The sequence below is a fragment of the Pteropus vampyrus genome, unplaced genomic scaffold, assembly GCF_000151845.1.
Source record: "Pteropus vampyrus isolate Shadow unplaced genomic scaffold, Pvam_2.0 Scaffold505, whole genome shotgun sequence".
Lineage (NCBI taxonomy): Eukaryota > Metazoa > Chordata > Mammalia > Chiroptera > Pteropodidae > Pteropus > Pteropus vampyrus.
In genome coordinates this window covers 360,754-375,359 of record NW_011889286.1, presented here as the reverse complement: position 1 = coordinate 375,359, position 14,606 = coordinate 360,754, and the positions used below count along the sequence as shown (strand labels likewise).

The 14,606-nt window shown below is 41.3% G+C and overlaps 1 protein-coding gene and 1 non-coding gene across 12 annotated transcripts in view; one reads left to right on the top strand and one right to left on the bottom strand.

Moving 5' to 3' along the window:
• The window catches only part of CEP164 (centrosomal protein 164), a 66,872-nt gene continuing 52,266 nt past the window's right edge, over positions 1 to 14,606 (top strand). For all 11 annotated transcript variants that reach the window (XR_002777758.1, XR_002777757.1, XM_011383165.2 and 8 more), the window contains exons 1-3: positions 1 to 145; positions 6,913 to 7,015; positions 11,228 to 11,339. Coding sequence is in view for 9 of the 11 variants with exons in the window: in XM_011383165.2 (XP_011381467.1) it covers positions 6,934 to 7,015; positions 11,228 to 11,339 (194 nt within the window). In the remaining 2 variants the exon portion in view is untranslated. The remainder of the gene's footprint in view (positions 146 to 6,912; positions 7,016 to 11,227; positions 11,340 to 14,606) is intronic.
• LOC111732929 lies at positions 9,051 to 9,169 on the bottom strand. The gene has a single exon (XR_002777761.1). It is a non-coding gene; the product is annotated as a 5S ribosomal RNA (ribosomal RNA).

Genomic DNA, 14,606 nt, shown 5'->3' with positions numbered 1-14,606 from the left:
AAGTTGGTACCCTTTCCGGAAGTGGTTGTTGGCCGCTGCAGGGCAACACCCCGGCGTCCCTGGAAGCGGGGAGCCGGGGTGGTGCTGGGGAAGCTGCGCAGTTCCCGGAGCCCTCTAGCTCAGAGCCTCCCAGGGTCGGGGACAGGTGAGGATGTCCCTGAGGGAGTGGTTGGGTGGTGGTGGGGAAAGGAAGGAAGAGGGAGAGTCGAGGCACTCGTGTGCCAACGAGCGGGATGTGCACGAGTGTGGGCGGGAACTGAAGGAAAAAGTGAAAAAGGAGAGACCGGACTACAGTGCATCTATCCAAAATCTCTGAGTGGCGGAAGGGGCCATGGTGCTGGCGAAGGAGTGACCGCGGGCAGTGTGTGAGCTTGCGAGGCGCTCGTTTATTTGTCCAGTCCACAGTGTGTAAGGCCCGGCCTTCGAACATTACTTGAATATTTCTCTTGTGGGGAAGCTTCCTCCAGGTCGGAATTTAGGGTTAGCAGACCTTCTGCCGTCTTTTGCAGCAGGGAAGTTAGAAAGGTTTTGTTTTTCACTTTCTTTACATTCTTTAAAATCTACCGTCTCCACCTGGAACCGCTGTCCTCTCTTGGCTTCCAAGATTGCTTTCTCTTGGTTCTTCTAACTCAGCCCTCCTCAGCCGCCCTTGCAGCCTCCTTTCTACTCACACAGCCAGCTCCGGGTGATTTTACCCAGAGGTTCAGTTACCATGTATTTAACAGTGACTTCCCAAACTATGGCTACAGCCAGACCTCTTTCCTGAGCTCAGACTTGCTTACTGATCATCCTCAACTGCACACTTCCCTAGCCCTTCCTGTTTCCCCTCATCTGTTCCTTTTCTTGTAGTTCCTCTCTCAGTGAAGGACTTAACCATTCACTTAGCCAAGTCTGAACCAGGATTTCATTCATCTAATATATGCAGTGAATATTTGTTGGGTATTTCCTATATTCTAGGCAGTATGCTAGGTGGGGCTATTGGCGTAGAAATGAACAGATAACAGCGAACAGGATACTGGCTTAAGTGCTCTGATTTCCCTCCTTCCTCTCTCACTGTAGACGTCAAGTCTTATTATTCTGCTTTTAATACCTATAGGCTCTGGTCCCTTCCATTCTCACACTCACTAATTTAGTTCATAATTTTTTGGCCGTGCTTTCAGGATAATAATATTGATGGTTCTAAAGCCATGTCTAAAATCTGAGTGGTTTCTCTGCTTCTTTTCTTGCCCTTCTCTAATTAGTTCTTACACAGCTGTCATAATTATGTGAAATCCTGTATTGGCTCCTCATAATGTACACGGTAGAGCCCTTTTTAATGCGCTCCTTGCCTTCCACTGTAATCTCTCTTCTAACACCCCTTCCTTTGCGCCCAGCACTCAGGTCATGTCAGAGTGGTTAGAGCTCAGGCTTTGGAGTCACATAGCTGTGGGTGTGTGTGTGTTCTGCTGTGCCATTTACTAGCTGCAAAAGCTTCGGCAATTTTTTTTTTTTAACCTTGCTAAGCCTCAGTTTCCTTATGTGAAAAATGGGGGTAATAATATCTAGTTGACAAGATGAGGTGAGATGATTTACATGAAGCATTGGTACAGTTCTTGGAACATAGGAAGTGTTAAGTGAGTATAAGCTTTTGTTGTCATAATCAATTCTTTGCAGCCACCACATTCTTTCCTCCTTCTTTCCTTTGTGCATGCTGTTTCTTCTGCCCTAAATCCCCTTACTCCCTTATCCTGGTGAGCTCTTGCTTATCCTTTAAGAACCATCGCAATGGTCCTCTACTCTATGATGCTTTCCCTGATCTTCCAAAGTAAGGTTATTTGCCATTTTGTGTCCCGTTGTATTTTCTGTTACTTCCCTTAATCTGCCTAACATGTTATGTAATCATGTGTTTATGTGCTTGGCTTTCTGATTAGGCCGAACTGGAGTTCAAGCCCACGTGTAATCAAGTCTGTAGCCCTAACAGCCCAGTGCCTGACCCGTGGCAGATGTTTAATAACTGGTTATTGAATGTCTGAATGGCCTTAACTTATATTCCCTGGTACTGAATTTGTCTTCTGGAACAATGTAGAACAAGCCCTTTAAAAATGTGAATAGTAATAACAACAACAACTGACATTTATTGAGATCTTACTACGTTTTAAGTATTTTACATGTATTGGATTATAGTACTTCACAACCTTTTGAAATAGATATTGTTATCCCCATTTTACAGATGAGGAAACTGAAGCAACTTGCCCAGCTGGTAATTGGTAGAGCTGGCATTAAAGCTAAGAATGTTCTAAAAACTGTGCTCATTACTACTACACAATCAACTCTAATGTCTTCCACCGTCTCCCTAAAGCCTTTTCCAGTAAATCTTTTTTTCCCCCACTGTGGTGAACTTTATAATTGTTCAAGGAGGGAGGAAGAAATAAATACATAGGGAACTGTAATCATGCATATGCATGTATATGCTTGCTCTGTTAGTGTTCAGGTGTACAAAGTTTTTTGGCTATGCTGACAAATCAGACAGCATTCATAGGAAGGTAGCCACAACATCGAAGGACTGGGAAACAGTGGCATGTATTGAATGGAAGGAAATGCTTAGCTTGGAGTAGAGAAAACTTGCTGTCTGTAGGTACAGAGGGCAGAACAGGCAATAGAAGAAGTTTCTGAGAAACTGATTTTTGGCTTAATATGGGAAAGACCTTTTCATAGTGAAGAATTATCTAACCATGGAATTGGCAAATAACATCAATAATACTGCTAAATTTGTTTATGGTGTACCAGGGACTATGCTAGGTACTTTACAAGAAGTATCTCATTTCATCCTCAAATAACCTTTTGATGTAGATTATCATGATTGTTTCTGTTATATGCATGAGGTATAGAGGTAGAGGATGTTGCTTAATTTGCCCAATACAGCTGGTAAGAGTGAGAGCTGGGATTTGAATCCAGGTGTTTCTGGCCCCAAAGCTGATGCTTCAACCGCTATGCTGTCTATCACTTAAAGCAGAGAGAGGAAAAATTTGGCATGGGGTGGGGGGCAGTTAGATGAAAGCTCTTACGGGTTTTTCTGGCTCTTGAGATACTTTGGTTCTGTGTTAGTGGTTTATAGCAGAGACAGAGTCCCTCCAGTTTACTTATCTTATTTTGGGCTTGGTCAGAAAATGCAGAGGAAGGAGGGGGCATGGCCCATGCAAGTTTGTGATTTAACAGGAGAGGTGGAACACATTTCCATAGAAAAAAGTAATATTAAGAGCAATATGCATCTATGGCCATGCTACCCTGAACAAGCCTGATCTCGGAAGCTAAGCAAGGTCGGGCCTCGTTAGTACTTGGATGGGAGACCACCTAGGAAGACCGGGTGCTGTAGGCGTTAAAAAAAAAAAAAGAGTAATATGCCTATGAACACATGAAAACTATGTTCTCACTGCTGAGGAGGTTATAAGTTGATGGGAGAGGCTGAGGTTAGCCATGGAGGGCTTCCTGGAGGAGGTATATGAGCTACCTTTTTCTCTTGCTAGATTCTGGGATTAGCAGGAGATGGATGAGTGCAATTGGATGATCCCTCCCCTATAATAGTTATGGCTCATAGAGGGTCTCAGGCCTGGTGGCAAGTAGATCTTATCAGGTTTCATCTGATCTTTTGATAAGTGCTACTTGGAGTACAATATTGATGGTTCTAAAGCCATGTCTAGAGTGCTATGATTGACTAATGATGTCTCCCATAGTCTCAGGCTTGGAGGGAAATGTTAGGACATGTGCCATATATTTGCTATAGCAGATCTCAGGGCTGCTTTCTTAGATATCTTCTCTGTTACCACTCTAGCCCAGGTCATCATTTTCTCTCACCTAGACTAGCTCATGGTTTCCTACCTAATCTCTCTAGCCACTCTGATTTTCTTCCTTTCAATCTGGCTTCCATTCCAGTATGTATTCCCAGCGGCTGCCAGAATGATCTTTCTAAAATGTGTATGTAGAAAAACCATTTCCTGGCTTTCAGCTTTCATAAAGGCCAAATTCTTGGCATGGCCTGGCTTCCACTGACCTCCCCAGCATCATCTCCAACCATGCTTCTTCTTGTTTGGTGTTATTTCTTTTTGAAGGGCCTTTGCATGTGCTGCTGTTTCTGTTAGAACACCTTTTCCTCCTCTCTTTGTCTAGTGAATACTTACTTGTCCTTCAGTTCTCAGCATAGGCTTCATCTAAATCAGGCTTATTTCCTCTAGAGCTCTTACCTCATTTATACTTATACATTTATCTGTGACTGTTTGCTTTGTCACTGTCCTTCACTAGACTGTAGCTCTAAGGGAGTAGCAGCTGAATCTGTTTTTAATCACTATTTCATCGCTAGTGTCCAGCTATAAATAAACCTAGCTCAATATTTTTCGAATGAATAAATGAGCTCTAGTAGTCATTAAACAAATATGGTTTCTCTTACCCCCACCGTCCTCATTTCTATAATTCCTGCCCATTTGGCCCTGTCCTTGCCCATATCTTTTCTGAAGCCAGGCAAAAAGGAGAAAGAAGGTAGAATATAGCTAGCCCATTTTTAAATTTTTTTCTGGCAGAAGGTTTGTTTGACATTTGTGTGATCCATAAATGCAGATTTTCCAGGTTCTTCCTGATGTTTAAATAGTTAAACATAGGTAATTATGTATATAGCTAATTAGGCACTTTGCCATGAGGACGGAGATTTTACCTGCCCTATGCTTTCTGGAGATGGGATGTGTGTTGGGATACGTCACATTTCTCAAATAGAGAATTTTTCAAATTCTCTGAAATAGTTGATACCATATCTTGAATAGATCATTGCCTGTTTGACTGAATAATATCTAGCCTGATGTTCAGACTAATATTAATTTCTCCCTCCCCAGGACCCCTTCTTTTTCTCTTTCTCCCTCATCTCTAACTCAGAAGATTAAAGATGCCGGTGATTCCTTAAACTACCAGGCAGTGGGCCGCACCTATTGCACTGGTTCCTGGTACTTTTCTATTCTGCTTTTTTGGAGTCGGTGGCTGTGTGTAAAGAAGCTTAAGCATTGTGTCTGCATCGGGTTATGGATTCTTAGGTTAGGGAGCAGATTCCCATTTGGTTTTATGGCTGCTTCTTCCCTTAATCATTCTTAGTGAGGCACTGCTTCAAGTTACTGCTTGCAGGTGTCATGGCAGGAATGATAGGTAGCAGAGCCTGGCTCGTTTGGGTCCAGTGGACTGACAAAGGGAACCATCTCTTGTGAATCCTAAAGCAAGACACCTTGCTCATCTCTTAGCTGTCAGGGTGCGGAGAGGGCCATGGTAACGGTCCCTCATAGATCCTTTGCCATTTATCATGGTCTCTCTCTAGGGATCTTGGAACAGATTCAAAGTCAACAGATCTGGCCATTTCCTGAGCACTCGTTGCAGGACACATCCCGACCTCCTTTTGATGACAAGTTCTTTCTGTTCACTTCCCCTGTTTTTAGAGGGCTGTGTCATGCTTGCTGCTCCAGATGGAATAGTGACAGCTTCTGAAGAGGTGGTACAGGAGAGGTCAGGACCTGCTTCTCCCGACTCCTCTTGGTCGCACCAGTGTGGCTGATGCCTCCTTAATTGGGGGACGAACTCTGGGCAGAGCTGTCTACGGCAGCTCCTTAACAGGGTGACTTGTCTCTGTGTCATCAGGCTTCAGGGTGGGAGCTGCCATAGCAGGGAGAGTTGGTGTGACCTGGGGGTCCTGAGGTAGTTGCTGGAGTAGGGATAGGAAGGGAGGAGCAATTCTAGAACTGCACCAGCTTGTCACTTGAAGAATTTGGCACCACCAAGTCCCTGGAGCTAGAAACCTTGGATTCAAGTTGGACTCCTTTCCACTCTTTTCCTCACGTCCTAGTCCTATTAAACCTAACATCATAGCATCCCTCCTATCTGTCGCTTCTTTTCCATTCCCACTGCTTCCGCCCTAGTTTAAGCTCTCATCATCTTTCACCTGGATGGCAGTCTCCTCAGTGGTTTTCCTGACACCAGTCTCTCATTTCTCCAATCTAGCCATTCCACTCTTGCCAGTTTTTATCCTAAAAAAAGGCCACTCTGTGGCACTTTCTTTCACCAAAGTCCTCAGTGACTCTCTCCCTGCCCGCCTTTGCTACAGGGCAGTGTCGAGGCTCTTTAGCATGGTCTGCAAGGCTCTCCATGACCAGACCCTGACCTGGCTTTCTACCCCAGCCCCTACCATGCATGCTAGTATCCTGCACTCCAGAACACCTTATCTGCACATGACCTTCCCTCTCCCTAGAGTAGCTATCTCCACTATCAGAACTCTGGTCAGCTCTTGGTATCAGCTGCTTGACCAAGCCTTTCTTCATCGCTTCAGTGGGAATATGTTATTTTTCTCTTAGTACTCTCAGTGCAGGATGTGTTTCCCCTTCTGCCTTGTACTGCTGTTGAAGTCATGTATGCTCCGTCCACTAGAGTATAAGCTTCCTGAGGGCATTGTCAAATGTGCATAGGAACATGCAAATAGGGATATGTGTTGAGACAGTGTGAGCACACTGGGGTATGTTGGTTTATGGGCAGAGGCGTGTACTGCTAGTAATTTTGGTCACTAGGGTTTTCTAGCTAGGAGTCCTATACTGTTAATTCTTTCTCCCATTCAAGGGAGATAGGAAGTCAAACTCTTGAGAGAGTCGGGTTTTCAGATCTTTTGTGGTCTGCTGAGTGTTCAGCAAGCTTTTGGGACATGTGTCTCAGGGAACTTTCTAGGGCACAGAGCCTGTAAGGCCTGAGTTCTGAGCTGTTGGTCCCACCCTCCACTTTCTCTGGAATCTGGAAAATCCCTGGCTAAGTTGGCTCGAAGAGTCTGGTCTGACCCAGATGCTCCATGACCCAACTCCAACTTTTCTTCTTCTAAGCTGGGTCACTGATTTTCTCTTTGGTTGGGGGGTCTCTGGGATGTAGGCCTTCGAGCCCAGACCAATCATGGCTGGAAGACCCATCCGCATAGGAGACCAGCTGGTTCTGGAGGAAGATTATGATGAGACTTACATCCCCAGTGAGCAAGGTAAGAGGCCTGGGGTGTATTGTAGTAGTTCTTCGAGGGCAGGAATTATCTTTGATTTATCTTTGTTCATCTGATGCAAAGTGTAGTACGTGCACAAGGCTCCTCAGTATATTTGTGTTAGATCAGGGTTGGCAAACAGGCCTAACCTGGCCTAACCTGGCCTAACCTGGCCTGTTGCTTGTTTTTGTAAATGAAGTTTTATTAGAAAATAACCACATTTATTTGTTCATGTATTGTCTATGGCTGCTTTCAGGCTGCAGGGGCAGTGTTGAGTAGTTGTGACAGAAACCATATGACCTACAAAGCCTAAAATATTTACTGTATGGCCCTTCCCAGAGAAAATGTACTGACTTTGGGTTCAATAAGTAATTAAATACTTTGTGTGCTAAGACCAGGGGAAACCAAATTTCTTAAGAACAAACTGAAGTAGTTTTTTAAACAACAATAACATTATTAATAACAATAATAACAAGATTTATTCAGTGCTACTATGTGCCATTGTCTTTAGTAAGGACTCTATATCTATTTCCTTTTCAACTCTCACAGCAACTCATGAGTTAGGTACTATAATTAAACCCCACTTTATAGATGAGGAAATGGAGACACAGAAAGATTTAGTAACTTCCCTACAGTCACAGGGTTCTACTAAGTGGTACAGCTAGAATCCAAACCCAGTAGTCTTATTTCAGGGCCTGCACTTTGAAGCACTATGCTATTTTAGGGGTGAAGATTCCTTTGAAATTCTCATGAATCATGGATTTGGACACACAAATTTTACTTATAATTCTGATGTTTTGTAGGCCTGTTAGGGGTAAGAACTCTTGTATCCCCAGGAATCTGTCGATCCCACATTAAACCCTGGACTTTGCTTATAGCATGGGATTTTTGTTTAAAATTTTCACGTTAAATTTATCATAGTTAGAAAAGCCTGAATTTTATATCATAGTTAGAAAAGGCTTCCCTACTCCAAGAATAAATACTTCTTTCAATGTTTTCCTCTAGGTTTGTTCTCAACCATTTATGGAGTAGCTCAGCTTTCCCTCACTGCTTGGGTGCTGCCTGTGTGTATTTGGGTCTACTTTCTCTTCTTTTCCATCGGACTGTCTAGTTATATACCAGTATCGTACCTTTAACTACTGAGACTTGATAATAAATTCTAGTATCTAGTAGGGCTGAAATACCCTCATTGATTTTTTTCTTCAAAGTTTTCTTGGTAATCTCGTTTATCTCCCCATAAACTTCAGAATCACCTTGTCCAGGGGAGGGCTCTGTATGTGGGAATTGTTAGTATCTTAGAAAAAGTTGTGCTAAATCTATGAATGAACCTAGAGAGGAGTAACATCTTTATGATGTTAAGTCTTCCTGTCATATCCAAGAACACTGTATTCCTTTTCATTTGTGTCTTTTTTTGTTTATCAGGAGTGACTTAAAGTTTTCTTCATATAGGTTTTGCACGTTTCTTGCTCAGTTTATTTTTTAAATATTTTATCTTTTTTGTTTACTGTTGTAAACAAAATATTTTTAAATATTTTTAAATATTTTATCTTTTTTGTTTACTGTTGTAGATGGGTTCTAATATTTTTCTAAGGATCTTTATAAAAACTCTCTTCTGCTCAGTCTGAGTTTAGACATCTTGAGCTCAAGCCACAATTTTCTGCTTATACTCTTGCCCTCCTAGTCTGCTCCACTTAGCATAAGACTGTTCTTCTTACAGGTCATATCAAAACTCAGATTTTAAAATCTTCTGTTATGCTCAGCATAACACTATTAGTGGGGTTTGTAGGGCTCTGTACGATCCAGCCTGGCTACCTGGCCAGGCTCACCTGGTGCCACTCTCTCTGTTGCTCACTGTACCAGTCACGTGCCTTTCTGACAGGTGGACCAAGCTGCTTCTTGCCACAGGCCCTTTGCACCTGCTCTTCTTATGCCTGAGTGCTCTTTCCTCAGTGCTGTGCATGGCTGGCTTCTTTCTTCTTACAGGTTTCAATTGTCACCATTCTGAGCTTTCCTTGACTCTTTCTGATTTTTTTTTTAATGCCTAAAGCACCTGGTCTTCCTAGGTGGTCTCCCATCCAAGTACTAATCAGGCCTGACCCTGCTTAGCTTCCAAGATCAGACGGGATCGGGCATGTTCAGGGTAGCATGGCTGTAGACAGCCTTGACTCTTTCTAAAGGAGTGCCCCCTCCACCTTGACATTTTCTCTTATACCTCATTTACTTCATTGTGTTTATCAGAAGCTTTACCAGTTTGTATAGTTATCTGTTTATTTCTTTACGAGCTGTTTCTTCTACTTGAACATAAGCTTCATAAGGACAGAGACCATTTTTCTCTCTTTCATGGCACTTGGTGACTAGTACATAGAAGGCACTTAAAAAATATTTGTGAAATCAATGAATAAATTAATCCCTGGCTAGCCAAATTTCAGTAGTCCTTTGAAAATGTGCTTTTTTCCCCCTAGTCCCCAGGCATGTCAACATCCAAACTCTCCACTGAGGTGACCCATATTGGTGATGTCTCTCTGGCCTGGGCAATTATCACAAGTATTGATACCTCTTGGGAATTTATTTCATTAATCCTGGGAGCTCTGGTGACATATGCCAATGATCTCATCTATCTTTTTTCTTCTAGGTGAGATAACTCTTAACTCAGTACAAATATCTCCCTTATTCCTCCAGATCTCTCTGGCAAAAGAGCCTTTCTAAATGCTTGGTTTCAAAAGAGTACAACAAAAGTATTAGAGTCCATGATCTATAGCAAAATTGAAAATGAAACAACTCTCATGGAAGAGAGGGTTCAGTGAGTGGGTTCTCAGCTCAGGCATCCTGTGGCCCTGACAGAATAAATCTCCACATTCTCTCTGCTCCCATAGCACACAGTGCATATCTCCCTTACAGCATGTGTCACCTGGTTTGTACTCTAATTGTGTGTTGGTAAGATCTCAAGGGGCTTAGTTTTCTGCAGTGTTCAGTACATGCTTGTTGTCTGAGTGATGAGCACTTTTGTACTAAGATTTTTGTAAATCTTGGTAAATCTTGTGTCCTGGTAAGGCTGCCCTCATTTAGGATGGTTCTGGCTGTGGCTATTGGGATTTTTCCTGAGGTACTGAAGTCTTGGTTTTACTTTTTTGCCTTTGTGATACTTGGCTTCAGATTATATTCTTGGTGTATGGCAATAGCATGCCTTGATTTAGGAGTACCATTTATAACTAATTTAAGAAAAGTGTATAATATAAAAGTAATACCTGCTCACTGAAGAAAATTTGGAAAGTAAAGGCAGCGTAGAACAGTTGTTTGGTAAAAAAAATCTTGTTTTTCCTTCAGTTTTACACTCAGTGCTTCTGACATGAGATGCGTGGTTTTTTTTCCCCCAACACTGACAAATTTTCTGACACAAACTGGATGTCCTACAATTCAGTTCAATTCTGACATTATCTACCTGGAGTAAGCATCAGATCCCACAAGTTAAAGGCTCAGTCCCACAAGAGTGCCTTCACTGCAGATGCCAGTTGCAAGTCTCAGGTTGTCCCAGGTACTTCTAACTAACCAGATGTACACCAGAGTTCCCATGACCCCATCCTCAGGTTTAATAATTTGCTAGAACAAGTCACAGAACTCAGAGAAACACTAATGTTTGCCAGTTTATTATATAACAAAGAGTATGATAAAAGATACAGGCCAACAGCCAGATGAAGAGATATATAGGATGAAGTCTGAGAGGATCCCAAGTGCAGGAGCTTTTGTCCCCATGGAGTTGGAGTGCAGCACTCTCCTAGCTGCACTGTGGATGTGTTCACCTTCCTGGAATCTCTCTGAACTCCATAGTTTAGGGATTTTGTGGCAGCTCATCATGTAGACATGATCGATTAATTCATTTTTTAGCCCCTGTCCCCTCTCCAGAGAATGGGGGGCGAGCTTGAAAGTTCCAAGCTTCTAATCATGGCTTGCTTGGTCTTTCTGGAGACCAGCCCCATCCAGGAGCCACCCATGAGCCCATCGAATCACCTCACTGGAACGAAGATGTTCTTGCTACTCAGGAAACTACAAGGTCTTAGAAGCTCTTTTAGGAACTGGGATCAAAGACCAAATATTAATAGGAACTGGTGGCAGAGACCAACATATGTATTTCTTATTATTTCACAGGTTGTGAGGTTTTTCCTTTTCATCCACTTCTCCAGCTGTCTTACTTTTCTACCCTCCTGCCTCTCCTTGCAGAAATTCTTGAATTTGCCAGAGAGATTGGAATTGATCCCATCAAGGAACCGGAACTGATGTGGCTGGCGCGGGAGGGCATTGTAGCCCCGCTGCCTGTGGAGTGGAAGCCATGGTGAGTTAGCAGGGGTGCGGCCCACTGACTTTGCCTGTCAGAGGCAGAGGGAGCCTGATGCTGGGGATCAACTTTAACCAGTCACCTTTAGAAGCCTGTCCTGCACAGAGTTTGGGACAGCAATGGGCCATTCCTCTGCTGGGCTGCTTGACGCTTTGTGGTCTCTATGAGGGGTTTAGCACTTATACCCAGGGTCCCTACGAGCTTCTGCCCTGGGTCAGGTCCTCTAGCACTAGTATCTGTTTTAGACATACTCAGGAGGTGTTGTTATTTCTTGCATACTGATATTGAGAGTGACAATATTGAGACCTTCCGAGCATGTCCAAAATGGATGCTGGTGTTAAAGAGCTTTATGGTGAGGCTACACATATGGACAAGGGTTTCTTCTCTCTTGGTAACCAATCCCCGAATTTGAGTAATCTCTTCATGAGTTGGTTCGTATTGGTGGATTTGTTCATATTTTCAGTTTCCATCTGAGCTCTTTGGATTGTGAGGGACAGAGACTCAGGTTATCTCAGGGAAACAAAGGCTAATGGTGAGGAAACAGACTGACCGAGGTGGGGAAGCTAAAAGGAGTCACAGCACTGCTGTGTCTCCTTCCTCCTGAGGATGCCTCCTCTCCCACTCTTGGTGACGCTGTTTTCTCTGTTCTGCATGTCTGCTCTGTTCTCTTCATCACATGCACGGAGCTCTTTCTCCAAGCTGTTTCCCTAAAGTGCCATTAATTTACTTCCTTCTATAGCATGGTCCCCAGATGTCTGAGGGGTCCGTTCTTGTGCTGGTATTGTGCAATTTTGTGTGCAAGGTGTAATTACCCTGTTTTTATCCATCCACTTAATGTGTTGGCCGTATTTCAAAATGACTACAGTTGTAGCCTTATTCATCTCTGCTGAAGAATTGTAATCCTTTTATCTTCTCCTCACATGGGAGGCTCCCTATTCTCTTGATCTTTTTAGCTGCCTTTCCTTGAACCTTCTCCAGTTTCATGACATCTTTCTTGTAGTAAATCTGTTAGCACTGCATACAGTATTCCAGGTGCTGAGGACTCATGGTTGTGTTGGTAGGAAAATGGTTTCTGTTTTGTTTCCAATACCCACCCTGATATCCATATTTGCCTTATCTAACCTCTATCTTCTTTTTCTCTATTTTTTAACTTTGTATATATCTGTGTTGTTTTGCTTTTGGATACTTTTTACATTAAAAGCCACATGAGAAATACAGTCAACATAATAACACCCTAATGTACATGTACTCAATAAATAAATGGCTGCAGTGATATTAAAAAAAAGTGGATGGAAAGAAGGAAACTGTCATTGGTTATGGTCCAGCAGTGTGCCAGGCTTCGTGCCAGCTGGATTCATACCTGCTAGTGGTGGCTAATACTCCCTCATCCTGTAAGGAGAGTGTAAAGTATTTCTCACTTTTTAAAATAGCAAAAGTCATTAAAACTTATGTATACATGTCAGCTTTTACCTAATTACTCCCAATTCTAAGATTAATTAATTGATGAATTCCTTCCAGATCTTTAAAACACAGACACACACATACCCCACATACATGTATATCCACATCGCACACACATTATTTTTTTCTTAAAGTTTATTGGGGTGACATTGGTTAATAAAACTCTATAGATTTCAAGTGTATAATTATGTAATACATCATTTGTATATTGCATTGTGTGTTCACCACCCAAAGTCATATCTTTTTATCACCATATATTTCATGTTTTGTTTTTTAAACATTGGTGCTATACTGTATATATTGCTCTTCTATGTCAGTGTGAAGGTCTACCTCATTCTTTATCAGTTGCTTACTTTTCCATACATAAATATACCATGATTTTAAAAAATCCTGATTTATTTAACCACTTATATTGAAGGATAATTAAATTTTTTTCCTAAATTGACCATTACATGTGGGTCTATTTCTGGATTCTTTGCTCTCTTCTCTTCCATTTATCTCTTTGCCTTTATACCAATGTCATACCGTTTGGATTACTATAGCCTTGTCATAAATCTTGAAATCATTTGGAGTTAAATCCTCCAACTTTGTTCTCCATTTTCAAAGTTGTATAATAGGTCCTTTGTATTTCCATATGAATTTTAGAATCAGCTTGCCATTTTCTACAAAAACTTTGTTAGGATTTTGGGATTGCATTGAATCTATAAATCAATTTGGGGAGAAGCGACATCTAAAACAATATTGAGTCTTCCAACAAAAGAACAGGTCTCTCTCTTATTTAGGTTTTCTTTAATGTCTCTAAGAAATGTTTTGTAGTTTTTAGTATACATCTTGCCCATATTTTGTCAGATTGCTTATTATTTCATATTTTTGTTTCTGCAAATGGTATATTTAAAATTTTTAATTTCCAATTTGTTGCTTTTATACAGAAATAAAATTGATTTTTGTACATTAATCTTATAGCCATGCTAAACTCACTTATGCCAGTTCTAATAGCTTTTTTTGTAGAATCTCTAGGATTGCGTACATAGATGATCACATCGTCTGGAAATAAAGACATTTTTATTTCTTCCTTTCTAATCTGGATACTTTTTATCTCTACTTCTTGACTCATTGCACTGACTAGAACCTCTAGTATAATTGTATAGAAGTAGTGACAATGGACAATTTTTGCCTTGTTCTTTAGGGGAAAGCATTCAGCCGTTCACCATTAAATATGATGTTAGCTATATGTTTCTGTAAATGCCCTTTGTCAGGATGAGGAAATTCCCTTCTATTCCTAGCTGGCTGAGAGTTTAAATGAGAAATGGATATTGGATTTTCTAAAATGTTTTTTCTTGCATCTATCGATAGAATCCTATGATTTTTCTATTTTGATCTGTTAACAATTATATTGATTGATTTTCAGATATTAAACTGACCTTATATTCCTGGAATAAAGTCTGTTAGGTCATAATTATATATTATCTAGTTTGATTTTCTAAAATTTTGTTAAGTATTTTTACTCAAATAATATTTTGAAGGGGACGAGGTAGATAAAGTTTGGGTATTTTTTATTACTGATTTCCAATTTTATTTATTCATTATATTTATTCTTTGTTACAAATTGAGACTTCTTTTGTGGCTCAGCAAGTGATTTTATCTATGTAAGTGTTCTATATGTGCTCGGTAAGAATGTCACGTCTCATTTTTGGATATAGGGTTCTATAAATGTCCTTTATATCAAACATGCTAACTGTGTTTACATTTTTCTGTATCCTCAGTCATTTTTGTCTTGTCTCACTCTTGAATGATAGTTTAGTC